The 19,864-nt window shown below is 25.2% G+C and overlaps 1 protein-coding gene across 4 annotated transcripts in view; it reads left to right on the top strand.

Annotated features, from left to right (window-relative positions):
- Positions 1–2,866: 2,866 nt before the first annotated feature.
- The window catches only part of LOC100198529 (mannan-binding lectin serine protease 1), a 40,026-nt gene continuing 23,028 nt past the window's right edge, over positions 2,867–19,864 (top strand). Inside the window, exons 1-5 of one of the 4 annotated variants that reach the window (XM_065798214.1) lie at positions 2,867–2,928; positions 4,327–4,401; positions 4,566–4,666; positions 7,177–7,677; positions 15,372–15,514. In XM_065798214.1, the coding sequence (XP_065654286.1) occupies positions 4,600–4,666; positions 7,177–7,677; positions 15,372–15,514 (711 nt within the window). In that variant the 5' untranslated portion in view covers positions 2,867–2,928; positions 4,327–4,401; positions 4,566–4,599. Of the gene's footprint in view, positions 2,929–3,466; positions 3,679–4,326; positions 4,402–4,562; positions 4,667–4,986; positions 5,097–7,176; positions 7,678–15,371; positions 15,515–19,864 lie in introns of those variants that run through there. The other 3 variants (XM_065798216.1, XM_065798215.1, XM_065798217.1) reach the window with 3 other exon arrangements.

Here is a 19,864-nt window from a genome sequence, read left to right as displayed (position 1 = left end):
ATATATATATATATATATATACAGAGGCGTAGAAAGAATTTTTTGGTGTTCGAGATAGGTAACTTCCAGACATGGAGCAAACTCCAAGCATTTATATGTTTATACTTATGTCAAATAATGAGGGTTTGCAAAAAATTGCGATGATTGGAGGCTGGGAACAAAAAAGCCCCAAAATTTTCGCCCCCCCCCCCGCCCCCACCGGGTGTGCAAAAAGGTGTTGAAGTATTTTTTGTTCTGGTCTTATCTAGACGTATATTCATCGATAAATTTTAAGTTTCATAGTATTATCTATTAGCGTTTAAAAATTATTACTATATAAAATGTGCAACTCCCTCAAATTGAGGGGGGTTTAAACTTTATATGGTCATAATTTTTGAACGCTAAAATATTTTTAAATGAAATCTAAAATTTATCGATGAATATAAGTCTAGTTAAGAATAGTACAAATAATACTTCATCAACTTGTTGCTCTCACGTTTGGGGCAGGGGGGGCGAAAATTTTGGGGCATTTTTGTTCCCAGCCTTCAATCATCGCAATTTTTTGCAAACACTCATTATTTGACATAAGTATAAACATATAAATGTTTGGAGTTTGCTCCATGTCTGGAAGTTACCTATCTGGAACACCAAAAAATTCTTTCTACGCCTCTGTATATATATATATATATATATATATATATATATATATATATATATATATATATATATATATATATATATATATATATATATATATATGTATATATATATATATATATATATATATATATATATATATATATATATATATATATGTATATATATATGTATATATATATATATATATATATATATATATATATATATATATGTATATATATATATATATATATATATATATATATATATATATATATATATATATATATATATATATATATATATATATATATATATATATATATATATATATATATATATATATATATATATATATATATATATATATATGCGGCGCCATGTTATTATTACACTATAATCCTATGGAACCATTTTATTGTTGAGTCATAATATCGTAAGATTATATAATTGTATATAGCATATTATCGTAAGACTATGTTATTGCAAAAAGCATATTACCGGGAAATAATTTTCATTTCGTATTATTTATTTAAAGTGTACAAATCAGTATAATAGAAATACACTTAAAGAGGAAATAACACACTGAAATAAGAAATAATAACCTGAATAAAGAACTAATGCACTATAATGGGATATTAAACAATGAAAAAAGAAATACAATAATATTGAAAATGGATACCTTATAGCGAGATCAATGGAGATAAAATAGGATCAGTGAATATAAAAAGCTGTTTGAAAAATAAAGTCGTATTAAACTGATTAATATTAAAAATTTGGATTGAAAACAGCAAAAATAAATCATAAAAAAAAAGTTTATTTTCTTTAGTTTCACTAATTAATTTTTTTTAGTTATCACTCATTAACTTTTTTTAGTTATCACTCATTAATTCTTTAAAAAGAAGAAAACAACAAGGTGATTTTATTTTACATGAGGCGAATCGCGACTTAACTTATTTTATATCTAACGAATCGCAACTTAATTTTTTAAACTTAACAAATCGCATGTTCTTTAATGTGCATATGTGAATCACATGTTATTTTCTTAAAATGATTTGAGCTATATAGTGTTAAATGGTTTAAGAAAGATTAAAAAAATAACATAATATAGATAAATAAAAATTCATTATCATAAATTCATTTTAGATAAATAAAAATTCATTATCATAAATCATGAAAATGAGAGAGAGGAGGGGGGGGGGGGGGAGTAATTGATTTTGATTATTTAAATCAAAAGCATTTTTTTCTCCTTTTAAAACGTACTCTTTTGTTTAAACTTTCAAGTAAGAAATCAAATGCGACAATCGATATATATTTTGTAGTTTGAAACGTGTTAAAAATGCGTATCATTATAGCTATAAACAAGCTTTATGGCTAGGTTTGCTAGCTTGTCATTAGCCGCCAAAAGCTGACAATTCTTTTGGACCAAGTTGGCTGGTTTCACACCGGGTATTTCCAGTAATTTTAATGAAAACTTTTCATTATTGCAACCGTTTAAACATTTTTAATCTGCTGACATTAAATACATCATAATTCTTTTTTACGTATAACATTAACTTTAAAGTTTAATTTCTTCAAGTTTGCAAAAGAATAACAAAACATAACATCATTAAAAAGTTGAATAAGACTAGCTGTATTGACCAGCAGACTAATAATTTTTTTTACATTCGTTGTAAAATATATTTGTGCAAATAAATAAATAAAAATTATTTTAAATAACATCTATTTTATAACGTTTTTATTATATTTTATAATATATTTTATATTTATTTTATAATATTTTTATAATTTACATACTTTAAATAATATTTTACGATTTGCTTCATTATAGCAATTAAGTAGAAATTAAAAAATAATTAAAAAAATGTTTCTTTTGTTTCATCAATAGATACTTTGCTGTCTTCTTTAAAAGAGGTTGTGATGTCATACATATGGTGTTATTATAATGTCATAGTGCGTCACAAAGTTGCTGTGTTAAATACTTTTTTCATTATAAGAGCATTACGGATTTAGCTCGTGTGTGTATACAAATATATATATATATATATGTATATATATATATATATATATATATATATATATATATATATATATATATATATAAGACAAATATGACTCATATTACTTTACTGTATATTGAAAATTTAATTTTCCATTGTAGTATTTTAGTCTGATGTTTACTGGCGTTGTAATTGACTGACCCTAAACATAATCCGAATAAAACGTCTCATTGTTAGTAATTTAATAAGGCAATTTTTTTTATATGGCAATGTTATTCTTTTGACGAGCATTGAAAAAATTTTCATTGAAGTAAGTAGTAAATAAAATGTGTTTACGCATTTCTCATAAAACGTTTTTTGAATTTTCATTAAAACATCAATTTGTGTTCGTTTTTATTATTTAATTTACTTTATTTCATAATTTTTTAATATATAGTTCAAAATTATATATATAGTTCAATATTATATATATATATATATATATATATATATATATATATATATATATATATATATATATATATATATATATATATATATATATATATATATATATATATATATATATATATATATATATATATATATATATATATACTTTTTAAATATGCTTGAATTTATACTATTATTTTATTTTAAACTAGATTAAAAACTTTCTATGATACCATTTGCTTTTGATAAAAGTAATTGCAAAACTTTATTTCAACGGCTTTCCTTAAAATAAAAAAAAATTTATTAATTAAACTAATCAATTGTAAAACAGAAATTTTTTTAAAACTGATTAGTTTAACTCATTCATGTTGCATTAAAAATAATGATAACTTTCTTTCAGACATTATTATTTATTTAGATTTATTGCCTAGATAAATATTTAGTTTCTGTGATTGGAAATTCATTTGGAGCGTTGAGGCATGTTCAAATGATTTCGTGAATAAAGAAAACGATTTTAAAACTATCGCTATTGCAATCTTTTTATGACTCGATTATTATAATAAAGGCGCTATGGTTTCACTATTATTTATATGCTATGGAAAGGAATTTTTACTTATATAAGTGATAGGTGCTACATTTTTAAATGTTAACTCGTTTTTTATTTTACATAAAACTATTATTAAATTTAATAGAAGTTATAAACTTCTTATAGAAGTCTATCAAAACACAATTATTTTAAGGCCAAGTTTTAAAAAACTTATCCATCCCTAAATTTTGTTTTTGGCATTTTTACAAACATTTGTTTGGCTAAACTCCAACTAAGTTGATATGTATGCGGAATCGTTGGCGTGTATTCCACATGGCAAAATGCCAACTCTTAAACAATATTTAACGACATTTCCGTTTTATCGTGTTGCAAAACGAGTTTCCTTCGCTTTAAATTTTGTTTGTCATTAATATATTCCTGTTTTTTTTAAATATTTAGTTTGGACCGCAGTTTGCATGTTTTTTAGAAGGCAAGTTAAAGTTTATACGAATTATATTGTGTAGCTTTGGGCTTATATAATGTATATTTATATATAATTATAATGTATATTGTGTAGATTTGGGCTTTTTTATATTACTATATTATGTTTATAATAGTTATTTATGTTATTTAGATTGAAACTATTAACGTTTTAACCCATGTATAATCATTAAGGTTTTGTTGTGTGTGTGTCACTTCTTTCCATATATATCAAGACCACCCACATTTCGAATTAATTTTTTTTTTAAGTTTCTAATAACAATTTCGTGCGTGTGGCAACAATTCTTCTCAAATTCGTTTATAAAAATCATTTTACAGAATAACGTAAGTTAATGATTTAAATTTAGAAGAATGTTTGGAATGTAAATTAGTTGTTTAAAACGTCACTTACGTATTTCGTATTTTATTTATTTGTATTAAAAATAAAAAGTATAAATTAGTAATTCTACAATTTTTCATTAAAGTTTATTTTATCTTTCATTAAGTAGATTACAAGTCAAACTTAAAAAGCCATTCAAGGCCATGCACTATTCTACATTGGCATTACTTTTCACTATCCACCAAGTCGTAAAAACTGTGGAAATCAAAGGTAAGGATTTTTTTACTTTTTATATTTTTGAAAGTGTTTTTAGAAAACAATAACACCCAAAATCTTTATACAGTTAAATAAAAACTGTTAATAAACAAACCGTTTGAATCCGCAAAGTAATTATTTAAAACGTCTCTGATACACCGTGTCAAATGGAGTGAAAAGAAGGCGGATGCAATTGACTTGATAAGTTAATTATTATATTTATTTCTTACTTCTTAAATAAATGTTTCATCTAAATATTCAGCTTTTACAATATTTTATGATTGTGCTTTTAGAGTTCTTAATCAGACCTTATGAAAAAAATGAAAAATATTAAGGTCTGATTAATAAACAAATTTTTCAAAGCGAAAATAATAAAATGCCGGAACATTTAGTAAAATTACATAATAGTGACGGGGTAAGAAGAGTGGGAGCTCCGTGTCTACCCGTATGTTTCTGCTTTATTTTGTTTAACATTTTTTTATATTATTAATTGTATAAAAGGATTTTAATAAAATTTATATTTCTAAATAGAAAGACTAATTAAAAAGGTTATTTAAAAGGCCAGCAAAGAACTTATTGCAATTTTGTTCCTTTTTTTTTTTAATATAATAACAGATGTTTGTTTTCTTTTTTATTCATATTAAATAAAAAAAATTGAATAAGTTTTTAAACTTTTATTATTTTATTTACATTCAATGTCTTTTGATAATATAAAGCTATTAATTGAGTTAAAATTGAATATATTTAAATTTGTGGTCAGTAAATGAATAATTTCTTTTCTTTTGTTTTGTTTTGAATAGTTACTTATTTTATAAAAAAAATTAAATCATAAATGCAGTACACTAAAGGTGATAGTTTTATCAAAATTGAACTATTCTAATTTTAATTTTAATGCGACGACTCCCTCATCATTTGCAACAAATAGCTTACTAGCAACTAAAAATCAAATGTTGAATGACATTTTTATCAACTGCAATCTGAATTTGACAAAGAATTTGCATGCAATAAAAAACCACTACCTTCCCTAATCATTTACAGTAATAATAGCTATAACAATACAGTAATAACAACAATTAGAAGAACAGCAACAACGACGACAATAATAATAGTAAATATTAAAAATACAACAATGGCTAGAATAATGAAAGGTATAGTATATTTGGTAATGACTAAAGATTGATAAAAATTGTATGACTCATAGAAGATATTGTTCAAAGGAGTATCAACAGTTAATAAATATTATGACTAAGCATATACCATGTAGAACATTTACTAAAATTTTAACATGTAAAAATCATAGTTTGCTGGTAATAATAATAAAAAAAGAAGGAAAAGCTAAATAAAGCAATAATATTAATAATAATTAAAGCAATAATATTAATATTAATTAATAATGAAAACAAGAATATGTTTCTAAGGATAATAAAAAGTATATTTCTAATAATAAGAGATTATAATGTCAAGAAATTCAAAAAATTTTATATGAAAATTTTGTTTAATATGAAAAAAGATGACAAATGTGTATGTAGTACTAGTTTTTTAAATCACTTTGATTTCATTATTTTATTAATTCTGGAAAGAATGAAAAGATTTAAGTTTTTGAAATACTCTGGGTAACCAAGTGTAATAAAAAGCCTTAATTTTAATAGATTAGGCACCATGCTCTCTTATGCAAAACTACACTGATGTGTCTGAATTAAAAGTTAAGATTAACACAATTTGTTAATGTGATAATTGCCAATATGATCCCAACTTGATGATAATAATTAAGATGAGATAAAAATAATGCAAAAATACTGATTGCCAAGACTAACATCAATATAATAATGATTTATTAATAGCATAACATAAGCATGAGTTAGTTCCTTACAAAGTTCATCAACATAAATTTTTTTTTCCCTTGTAATTTAATGAAAAAAATAAAAATTGTAATTCTCATATATTTTATATACCTATATATTAGAATTAAAAATATTTGTAACTGTAAGTTAGCAAATTTATAAATTTATTAACAAGTGAGATAAAAAGTATCAGTTTGTTTTTGCTTTTATCTATCAGGGATATATAGATTTTGTTTCAAAATTATGCAAGGGCTGTGGGAGGATGGTTTGGATCAGCTAGAATTTTTTTAAAAGATTGATAATTATGCATTATATTTGCTTATATATATATATATATATATATATATATATATATATATATATATATATATATATATATATATATATATATATATATATATATATATATATATATATATATATATATATATATATAACATATATATATATATATCCAACTTTAAAAACCCAATAAATATGTAAATATTAACAAAGTTTGTAAAATTTTTCTGAAGATCCCCTTAATTTTCTTAAGTCTTTCCTAATTTTTTAAAAGAACTTTTAAATTGAGCATTTTATAAGGGGTTATTTCTCTATTCATCTTATTGAAGTAATTTGCATTTGCAACTCATTTTATACTCTTTAATAAGATGATTTTAGTTATAAAAAGATGACTGCATTTAGATAATTCAAAATGTGGTGGAAATTTACGAGGTTTCTTTGGAATGTTTCATACTCCAAATTATCCTAAAATGTATCCAAACAAACTAAACTGTGTTTGGAATATTACAGTTCCTAATGGTTATCGATTACAATTAAATTTTACAGAATTCGAACTTGAATGGACTGATCACTGTTCATACGACTATGTAAAGGTTAAAGCAACTAATGGGACAATAGGAAAATATTGTGGAAAACGAACAGAAAAACCTCTAGCTTATGTTACTGCACCCTCAAAAGAACCAATATACTCAGTAGATAATTCACTTGAGGTATTGTTATACACAGATTTCTCTAATGAGATAGAGGTTTTTGGATTTATAGCTCATTTTGCAGCGTTGGATATAAACGAGTGTCTTTTAAATAATGGAGACTGCTCTCAACATTGCCACAACTATATTGGCGGATACTATTGCTCATGTAGAGTGGGTTATTTTCTTCATGATAATAATCATGACTGTATAGGTATAACCATTTTAATCATTAATATAAGTAGACTACTTTCAAAAGATGCTAAGTTAACAAAAATGTTTAATTAAGTTTTGTGCTTAATTGTAAATAGACTTTTTGAATTATTTGACTTTTTTAAATTTTGTTCTTAATTCTTTTTAATGAATTTTATTATTTGCTGTTTGTTGTTATAGTAACAAACTTAAAACATTTGTAGTGTTAAAAAAGCATCCTCATAAGACTTATATAAGGTACTTAGCACCTTTTAAAAGATTTTTTATATATTTTATTTGTATCTTTTTTTTTTATATATATATTTTGTTTTGACAACTTGGCTACGGCTACTTGCATGATATAAGTTTGTTTAAAAAATGCATTTGAATAAACAAATGTTAACTTAAACTAAAATTAAAAATAAACAACCTATAAACTGGAAAGAAAAATAAGAACTAAAAAAAAATAAAATAAAACTAAACTAAAAAAATAAGAATCTTAACAAATGATAAAATGATTAAAAGATGAACCAGAAAAAATAAAAGCATAAAATTAATGATTTTATTTTAATTTAAAGTTGTTTCACTGCAAAGAATTAAGAAAAAAATCAAAGTTTCAAAGTTATTTAATCCAAGCTTGATAACTTCAAAACTTAAATATTTAAAAATTTGAAACTTTTGACAAAGCAAAATAAAACTTGAAAAAAATTATCTATGAGTACTACTAACAAATAATCCTACTAACTTGACCATGCCCTCTCCCTTTACCCTTCTGCCAGTATTGTTGATATTGGTGACTTTATTGCTCATCAGACTGAATGGCTTGGCTCTAACATTACTGACCATGCTGGCATTAAAGCCTATAACTTCTGCATTTTTCAATCTCTTACTCAGATAGTTAACTTTGTGACTTGTTTTCCTGACAACCCTAAACATTTACTTTCACTCCTCAATTTATGTCTTGTCTCTGATCTTAGCTTGTGTTCAGTTTTTCCCTTTTCTCTTATAGGTGGTTCTGGCTGTGCAATTATCTCAATAAATCTTTTATCTTGTACTTCTTTTTCGGACTCACCTTATCATCGCACTACTTACTACTACCCTAAAGCTGACTGGGATTCTTTTTTTTGATTTTCTTTGTGACAGTCCTTAGGCTGGGTCAGGGCAATAACATCTGTTTTTGCCATGTATAATAACATCCGTGAAACAACATCCGAAATTTCATCGATGTATAATAACATCCGAGAAATAACATCCCAAATTTCAATGATGTATAATAACATCCGAGAAATAACATCCCAAATTTCTTTGATATATAATAACATCCGTGCAACTACATCTGTAGATTTTTCGGATGTAACTACATCCGAATTTTATTTTTTTTAATAATGCATTATTTTAACCAGATGTAGTTACACATCTGATTTTTTTCGGATGTAACTACATCCGGGAAAAAAGTAATTTAAAAATGCATTATTTTAACCAGATGTAATTACACATCTGATTTTTTTCGGATGTAACTACGTCCGGAAATTTATTTCATTTTATTTTTCATTTTATTTTTAATAATGGATTATTTTAGGCAGATGTAGTTACACATCGAGAAAAAATCCCGGATGTAGTTACATCTTTCTAAAGATGTTATTATGCATCAATGAAATTTGGGATGTTATTTCTCGGATGTTAATTCAGTAAAGAAAAAAAGCGGATGTTCTTACACAAAAATGCGCGAATGTTATTTCACTACTCCGCGGATGTTGTTGGACAGATGTAGTAATCTTTTCCCCTTATGCTGTGTCTTTTCTCTCAACTGATAAATTCATCTCCTACGTAATCTCCTGGATTCAGGCAGGAATAGAAGTTTTTATTCCTTGTCTTTTGTTCCAAGTCAAGCCTCATTCTCCATGGTTTCACCCTCTTGAACAGGTGCTATATCTAATCACAATCATTTTTTTTCATCTTTTTTTTTGACAACTCTCTTGAGAACAAACGGTTATTTACTATTGCAAGAAATTGATGTAAAATGGTGTTGTCTGATGCTAAGCTCCATTATTCTCAGTTCACTAGAGTATTTGAAAAGGAAAAACCTTTTTAATAAAGCAAGTTAATTTGCTTTATTAAAAAGGTTTTTAATAAAGCAAGAAAAACCTTTTTAATAAAGCAAGTTAATATATATTTTTAGATAATACTTCTGAGTTTTATACTTTAAAATATTAACTTACAAAAATAAATTAAAAGGTGTTACAAAAATAACAATTTTTTCTTTTTCTTTTATTAAAACTTGGTAATTTAATAATAAATCACTGGAAAATGAACATGCTTGTGTTACATTATATTTAGTCCAAGACTCTAACTACGACGTAACAGCTGCTTAACATTCAAATGGCATATATGTTATGCGGTTATCAGCAAAGCATATATGTCAAAAAAAAAAGGTTTTTATTATTCATTTTTCTTGTTGAAATTTTTAGTAAAAAAAATTAACTCCAACAAGGCTGCAAGCAAACACTAATTACGTTAGAAGTTAGCGGAAAATTAATTAAAAGTTATGACAACAGTTGTTAATAACAGAATGAATATGATATATGTAGAGGTAGAGAACAAAATCTTTAGAAGAAAACGGTTAACACAAGTTAGATTTCACCTAATGTACGACAGAACCTATTTTTGTTATAACGGGTTACAAGTCAGCAGTAGAACAATAGGATCAAAATCTGTATGGATCGGGGGCGAATCCAGAATTTTATGGTCTTTGAAATAGCTAACCTCCAGGCATGGAGCAAACTCCAAACAATTATATGTTTATACTTATTTCAAATAAGGAAGCTTTGCAAAAAATTGCCCCTCAGTTTAAGCTGACTTGTATCATTGAAGTGAGAGGAAGAGTGTGGCCATTTGGTTCAATATATAAAGCAGAGAAAATTTTTTTTGCGTTTATTAAGTTTATAATATAAACAATTAATTTCAGCTAAATAAACCTATTTATTTTTTGAATTTTAGTAAAAGAGAAGAAATGAAGACTGGTGAAACTGGCCTAAATAAACTCTAATATCCTAACAAGAGACAACATTTTGCAAATATTGCCACAAAATCATTTAATTCTATTTTAAAATTTTATGAGAATAATGCAATTTTAGAATTTAAATTATTAAAGTTTCAAAAAATTTAAAGGTTATAAGTTTATTTTTAGGATACATCTATTGATACAAAACAAACTTAACTTTCTTTCTTGCTCCTCACATATAGCATTTTACAATATCAATATTAATATATACCAAATGACCAAATGAGTCACAGAAGTTCATATTTGAAGTAAGGTATTCTGATATTCTCAGAAAGCTTGAAGGACCAGAAAAGCCAAAAAAATAACAACAGTATTATGACATTAAAGTAAAAATTTACAAAAAAATGTCGACAATGTCACATATTAATACACAGATTTTAGTAAACACTATTTTAAGGATTATTAGAGTATTTCTATTTTTTTAAATGTTATTTTTATTTTACAGGATAATACTTTTTTTTTTACATTGAGTTCTAGATTTACTTTATCTCTAAAAAAGATTTTCTTTGTTGATACTTTTCTATTATCTATGATTTTATTATTTGATAAGTTAAATATTTATAAAAAGAATCGAGTCACTATTTTAATTTTTCCTACAAAACCTTGTAGATGCTTTGGAAACATTTTCCTTATTATAATTTTACATTTCATTGTATATCTAAGGATCATTTTGTAGAAAAACAATGTTGTAAAGCAAAGCAAGATACAATAATGTCTATAAAAGTTTTTGGTTGTATTTGTAAAGGGATATTGCAAACAAATTCCAAAACAACATTCCACTGTCACGCCTGTGCTGATAATATGGGGTGTTATCCCCTATAATGTGGATATGCTGATGAGCTTCTAAAACTTGTTTAATGGTTGAATTGGTATAAACTTGTGATCCTTAAACACATCTAGTCCATTGAATACAAGCACACAAAATTTCTTTTCAAGGACCTTTAATTACATGGCAGTTCAAAGAAAAATATCCATTTCTGTTTCGATACAACTCTGCATTTTCTCCCTCAGAACTTGTTATAGGATATGCTCCATCTATTGTTCAAATATATCTTGGAAATCGTCAAAGTTCGTAAAATCTAAAAAATGTAAAAATACTGTTTATATATAAATAAAACTTTAATTTAAAAAAAAGAGGCAATAGCTGATATACAAGATGTTATTAATAAAAATATTAGTATATGTGTGTGTATATACTTAAGTATATGTGTGTAAATACTTAAGTATATACACACATAAACTTATAATTTTATTAATAACATCTTGTATATCAGCTATTGTTTCTTTTTATGAAATTGAAGTATTATTTATTTATATTTTTATGAATTTATATATTATTATTTATTTAGAAATAAATTTATATATTATTATTTATTTAGAAATGAATTTAAATATTATTTATTTGAAATGAACCAGTACTACTGGTTCATTTCAGGTGAGCTACTGGTTTTCAGGTTATACTACTGGCAGTAGCATAAAACCGAAATACAACTGACAGTTGTTGTACGGGTGTAATATATTTATTAAGTATAAAAATAATAATTCATTAGTAATTCACTCATGAAATGAATAAACTGACAAAAATTCTATATAACTTTTTACTGCATATTTACAAGTTGATAATGGTGATTGGTTTTTTTATTTCAAGTTTGCTTTCAAGACTGGTTTTACCGAACTTCAAAAAACAACTTGAAATCTGATTTTTCAAGAAGAAATTCATTTCAAGTTTCTTGCATTACCCTTTAGTCAGACTACAGATTTCAAGTTCACTTCTTGCATTCTGAAAAGATTTTTGTTTTTTCAAGTTGGCCTCTCAAGTCTAACTAGAAAATGGCCGGTTCTCAAGTATAGCTGAGTTTAAGTTCGCTCTTTGCATTTGCTCAAGTCAAATTTCAGACTTGAAGTATGACTTTAAGTTTCAAGTTCGTTTCTTGCATTCCACCCTAAATCTTGTATCACTAAATCTCAGAAGTTTGGCTCTAGAGACTTATAGAAAATCTTCAACAGCGCCATTAACAAGGGTAGGTCTAACATTTCATCTCTCATTCATGGGACTGATCTTATTACCTCTCCCAAGGATAAGGCAGAACTATTTGCGCAAAGAGTATTTCTTCTGATTCGACTCTTGAATCTTATGGCCATTCTCTTCCTTCCATTCCAATTAAACAGGTTAACCCATTGTAAGACATTCAAATTGCTCCAGCTTCGTTTGCGAAAGTCATATCTTAATTAAACTTTTCTACGTCTTGTGTTCCAGACAAAATTCCTGTCATAGTCTTACAAAATTGTTCTCTAGAACTCTCTTCAATTCTCATTAAATTATTTAATAAGTGCTTGACTGAGTCTTTTTTTACCTACTAAAAAATAGCATCTACTGTTTCAATTTTCTAAAACTCCCGAGAACATTCTGACCCCTCTAATTATCGTTCGATCAGTCTTCTTTTTGTTATTAGCAAGGTCTTTAAATTTTTGATCAACAAATTTCTTACGCATGCTGTTCTTCTCCAGAAACTTGTTTCATATGGTGTATCTGGGAAAGTTTTTGAAATTATCAAATTGTTTCTTTCTGATTGTTTTATTAAAGTCATCCTTGAAGGCCAACATTCTTCTTCATTTCCAATAACATCTGGGGTAACTCCAGGTTCCAACCTTGGTTCTGTTTTGTTCTTATCTTCATTAATGATCTTCCTGACAACCTTACATCTAAAGTAGCTCTTTTTGCTAAAGATTCAACTCCAGTCTTGACAAAAAGTCTTCTCTTTTTGATCTCTTAAATGGGCAGCCAATCTTGGATCTGATCTCACTTCTGTATCAAATTGGAGCTTTCAGTAGCTTGTGATATTCAACTCCAGCAAAACTCATTTATTTACTATAAACAAGTATTAGCAATATTGTTGTTATTCCTATATTAATGAATGGCTACCCTCTTACTGAGTCTTCACGTCTTCTTGAATTATTGTTTACTACTGACCTTTCATGGAAACCATATATACAATTGATTCCTTAATTAGCATCTGCTAAGGTTGCTTCTCTTTATCATGATTGCTGTTTTTTTACTCCTGATTCCATTCTCTACCTTTAAAAATTTCTTATTTGTCCCTGTATAGAATACTGTTGTCATATTTATGCGGGTTCTTCTAATGATGCTCTTTCTCTTCTAGGCAAGGTCCAAAAATGGGTTATAAGCGTAGTTGGACCTGCTCTATTTGCTCTAAGGTTGATAATCATCATAAAGTTGCTTCTTTTTCTACAAATGCTATTTTGGTGGCTGCTTAAAAGTGTTATCATCTCTAGTTCCATCAACTAAAACTTATTCTTGTTTGACTCGTCATTCAGCCAAGTCTCATTCGTTTACTGTATCTGTCCCTGCATGCTCTAAAAAAATTTTATTTGTCTACTTTTTTCCCCTTAACTTCAACCCTCTGGAACTTTCTCCCATCATTATGTTTTCCTAACTCGAACAATCTATTACTCTTTAAGTCTTCTGTCAACTGTTTCCTTGCTCTATAACTTTTTTTTTTTTAATTGTAATTTCCAACTTAATTGTAGTTGCTTGCAGCTTTGTTGAGAGTAAATCAGAATTAAAAAAAAAAATTAATTTAATTGAGACGCTTCTAAATTTACAAATATATTAGTTTTATGCTGTTATTTTCTCTTGTTTATCCTTTATTTATTTTATAATTCGTTAAATTTGCTTCTCTTTTCAGTTTATGGTTTTTATTTTTTTTTTTTTTTTTTTTTAAATTAGTTTGGTTTTTTTAGCGCATTTTTTAAAAACACGCCAATTATCAATACATGCAAAAAATCATAGCCAAGTTGTCAACAAAAAAAATGCATGTGTTGTGATATGAGGCGTCTCCTGAGCAGGCTTGATATATATATATATATATATATATATATATATATATATATATATATATATATATATATATATATATATATGTACATATAGTATATATGTTACTATATATGTTATATATATATATATACATATATAGTATATATGTTACTATATATGTTGTATATATATATATATAAATTTTTAAAACTAGAAATATATATATATATATATATGTATTTATGATGATCCAGCAATGGTGAAACTTCAAGTCGAAGATAAAAGTTAGATAAGTGTTTTTTACTAATTATATATGTATTTATATATTATATATATTATATATATATATATATATAAATTTTTAAAATTAGAAATATATATATTATATAAATTATATATATATAAATATATATATATATAAATTTTTAAAGCTAGAAATATATATTTATATATTATATATATTATATATATTATAATAAACTACAAATACAAACTGCATTCATATTATATATATATATATATATATATATATATATATATATATATATATATATATATATATATATATATATATATATATATATAATATAGTATATATATGTTATATTGTATAGTATATTATATATATAGTATATATATAGTATATATATAGTATATATATATATATATATATATATATATATATATATATATATATATATATATATATATATATATATATATATATATATATATATATATATATATATATATATATATATATATAATATGAATGCAGTTTGTATTTGTAGTTTATTATTATAGTGTAATACTTTAGTATTATGTCAAAATGTCATCCAAAATAAAATGGAAGGTATAATAACAAGTCCAGAATATCCTCATCCATACCCACCATTTGCAAGATGTGAATACCACATAACTGCTGAGAAAGGATACTTTATAAATCTGAGATTTTTGGATGTAAGTTTATTAAAAATGTTTAAATTGTTAAATTTTTTATTTTTTTTATTTGGAAAAGCGTAAAATTAAAATAATTTAAATTATTTGTAAAAAATTAGCAGAATTAAAATTATTGAATAGTTTATAAAATTATACAAACAGTATGAAATGTATTTAATTTTAAAGTTTTTAATGATGGAAAACTATATCAGGTGGTGTAGATTTTTTTATATTTCAAGTATGACACTTTTAGTCAATGTACTAACTACAAACTTAAATATGTTCATGCTCATGTCAAATAAGAATGTTTTGCTAAAAATAACTGTGATTGGAGCCTGTGGACAATAATATCCTAAAAATAACTGTGATTGGAGCTTGTGGACAATATTATCCTAAAAAATAACTGTGATTGGAGCCTGTGGACAATATTATCCTAAAAAATAACTGTGATTGGAGCCTGTGGGCAATATTATCTTAAAAAATAACTGATTGGAGCCTGGGGACAATATAATCCTAAAAAATAACTGTGATTGGAACCTGTGGACAATATTAACCTAAAAAATAACTGTGATTGGAGCCTGTGGACAATATTATCCTAAAAAATAACTGTGATTGAAGCCTGTGGACAATATTATCCTAAAAAATAACTGTGATTGGAGCCTGTGGACAATATTATCCTAAAAAGTTAATAAAATATATTTTTTTGTTTATAAATATTTAAATGCATCATCATTAAAAGTTTTAAGTTTCTTTTAATAATCTTTTAATGTTCAAAATTATAATTATGTACATGTTTTCACAGGAAGACATGTCTTCTTGTGAAAACCTGTACATGGTCTTAATTTGTCACACTATTTTCAAACGATGTTCAAAACTTTATTATGTAACTATATAATAATTGTCACATTAACTTCTTTTTATAAACTTTTGAATGATACAACAGTTGTATCGTAAGTTATACACATTATAAAGTCTTATACAGGATCTCCTCAAAAATGCTATTAGTTTTCATGTTTTGGTAATGTTAATTAATGTTAATTAATGTAATGTAATGATAACTGATTGTTTAGGAGAAAGCTAGTTTAAAATTTTTAAAATTATTTTTCAGGCACAATTAAACAAAAGTAATGCTGGGCACATTTTGCATTCTGTATCTTATTATTCTTTCTGTTCCTTTTATTTGTTGACAATCTCTACTCAAATAAGGAAGTTTTCAAAATGGTTGTTTGCAATCAAATGGAGTTAATATTCTCTATTTTGAAGAGCTTATTAACAGAAAATGCAGGATAAAATTTTTCGTTGAACCTTTAACCTAATTTATTAAATTAATTATTTTTCTAGTTATATTTAAAATTTATTTTTTTGGGTTTAGATTAATTAAAAAATCTTCTAAAGTAAAAATAATGTCAAGTAAAATAGTTAGTTAGATACATTGAAAATATATTCATTAAAAATTATTATGAAATGTATTTATGTAAAAAATGTTTTACAGCTAAAATAGTTCAACATTCTAATTAGAGAATTAGTTAATAAACTATATATATTTATAGAAGCCTTCCTGCAGTCTGCATAGGGTGCCAGATATTTTAGGGCGGCTAGTTAAACTGCACATTTGGTACTTTTTACCAAGAGAAAAAAATTATAAGGCTTGCAAAAGAAATGCATAGTGAAGCCTAAGCTGCAACAAGTGAGGAAATCAAAAAATGTAAATTCTTACAAGAATACTTATAGTATTGTAAGTATAGTTATATTCTTAGCAAAACAAAATTTGGTGTTTTGAGGTCATCAAATTGAAGGTGATAGGCTTATAATGGCTGTAATGGCAATGTGTTCAAACTTCCATTAAATTAATAAATCCAAATGCAGCATTTGAAGCATATTTAAATCATTCTTTAAACCTGGCATGTACACATGCAACTTCTACTACTATTGATTTCATAACATTTTTTAGAATGAAACAAAACAACAATCAAGTAGTTGTTTTTTTTTACTTTCTGTCACTGGTTTTTAGAGCAGAAGCAGTAACTATAATTAAAGGGATCCCAAAATATCAAGACAAGTTGTGTTCATATCTCAAATAAAACTTTGAAAACAAAACTTGCATCGGCACTTCAGAAATAAGTTTAGAGTTAATTAAATTTACCAAAACAAATTGTTAAGATATTAAAATTTTTTTTAGCTTTTCTCACTTCGCCATCTTATTTACTTTATTTATTTATTTATCTTATTTTTAATTTTTCAATCTAAGCTGTTTCTAAATCTTATGGTTTTGCTTTTTTTATATTTATAAAAATATCTGGTTTGTTTGATGAATGGTGTGTTCACTATTGAGCTTTTTTGAAATGATTTAATTTATGCACAAGCTTAGGTTTCAAACAAATTTATTTGTATATTTTTCACTTAATCCCAAAAGTATTATTTTTGGTTTTAGATTTTATTAAAGCAAACTCCTTTTAACTACACCCAGCCATATTCACTTCTCTTTGTTAAACTAATAGTAAAATTTTTTATTAATAATAGCAAGTTAGCAAGATATCAACAATTTCTCTTTTTTGTCAAAGTTAAATGCTTTAATCAGACCAGGTTTCTTTTGAAAGAAAAATCAGCAAGTCAGAGCTTTCTATTGGGAAAAACAATATGCCATTAAAAATGAAAAGGTTTTTTTTGTTAATATTTCAATAAATAAACTCTTACTTCCGATCTTTTTTGGAAACCATATATCAAATCAATTGTAAAATTTGCATCTGCTAAGGTTGCATCTCTCTATCGTGCTCACCACTTTCTTACTCAGGATTCTATCCTTTATCTCTATAAATCTCAAATCCATCTTTGTATGGAATACTGTTGTAACACATTGTTGTAATGTTGCTTCTTTTTCTCTTTTCTACAAATACTATAATGGGCACTGCTCTAAAAAGCTAGTATCTCTTTTGTCATCTCCTAAAATTCTTGTGTTACTCATCATTCAATTAGATCTCATCCTTTTACTGTGGCTGTTTTAAAGTGCTCCAAAAATTCTTATTTGTCTAGTTTTTTCCCTCAAACATCAGTCCTTTGGAACTCACTTCCTTCATCTTGTTTTCCTGGTTCATATAATTTGCTATCTCTTAAGTTTTCTGTTTATCGTTATTTTGCTCTATAAGTTTCATCTTTTCTCTTCCAGTAACTTCCAACTCTAATAGTAGTTGTTTGCAGCCTTGTTGGAAATGAGGATGTTAAAAACAAAAAAAGAAAAAAATAATAGTTTGTTTGAATAAGTTTAATTTAACATATGAACACAACTTGTCCTAGCACTTTGGGATCCCTTTTTTTTTTTTTTTACATTTGAAAGCACCATTGAAAATATGAAATCTAAAGAAAATAGTTAAACAAGATTAAATGCTGGAAGTCAATTCAATGCATTGTTTTTTACTTGCAGCATGTCAATTCAGTATTTTACTTTTCTATGTTATCTCAATTTATGGAACTTGTCCTTTTTGAAATTAAAAGTGGAAAATCAGTGGGGAATAAATTAATGGTATTAACACTAATAGCAAATGTTAAAAAAAAAAATTATGTTGGGTACAGCATTTTGCTATCTATAATCCCCACTGTTTTTCATTTTTAAATTTCAAAAAGGACTATGCAGTTTTTTATGCTAGTTGTGAAAGGAGCTTTACCATATTGAAGTTGATAAAAAGTTCTTTTTCCACAATGAGTGATTTAGGGCTACAAAATCTTTCAATATTTTCCACAGAAAAAACAAACAAAAATAAATGATATAAATTTTGAGAGCATTATACGTGATTTTTCTACTAAGTTCGTGTATAAGAGTACAAGATTTATAGAGGTACCACCTACCTAACATTTATCTAATTAAGAAAAAAATTTACCATTATATATATATATATATATATATATATATATATATAGTATATATATATATATATATTTATATATATATATATATATATATATATTTATATATATATACATATATATATATATAGATATATAAATATAAATATATATATATATATATATATATATATATATATATATATATATATATATAAATATATATGTATATTATATATATATATATATATATTATATATATATATATATATATATATATATATATATATATATATATATATATATATTTATATACATATATATATATATATATATATAAATATATATATATATATATAGTTCTATAGTTTGTTGGCTTTAGGAAGAGCGGAAGGAAAAAAGTGATTCTTACGCCAACACATACGTCACTTTTAATTACTTTTGACTTTCGTCCAACATTTCCGTGTTGGACGAAAGTAAAAAACCATTAATTTAATTACAAATTAATCGTATTTTAAAAAAACCACAAAAATG

Source organism: Hydra vulgaris, chromosome 05, assembly GCF_038396675.1.
Source record: "Hydra vulgaris chromosome 05, alternate assembly HydraT2T_AEP".
NCBI lineage: Eukaryota > Metazoa > Cnidaria > Hydrozoa > Anthoathecata > Hydridae > Hydra > Hydra vulgaris.
This window is presented reverse-complemented; position numbering and strand designations above follow the sequence as displayed.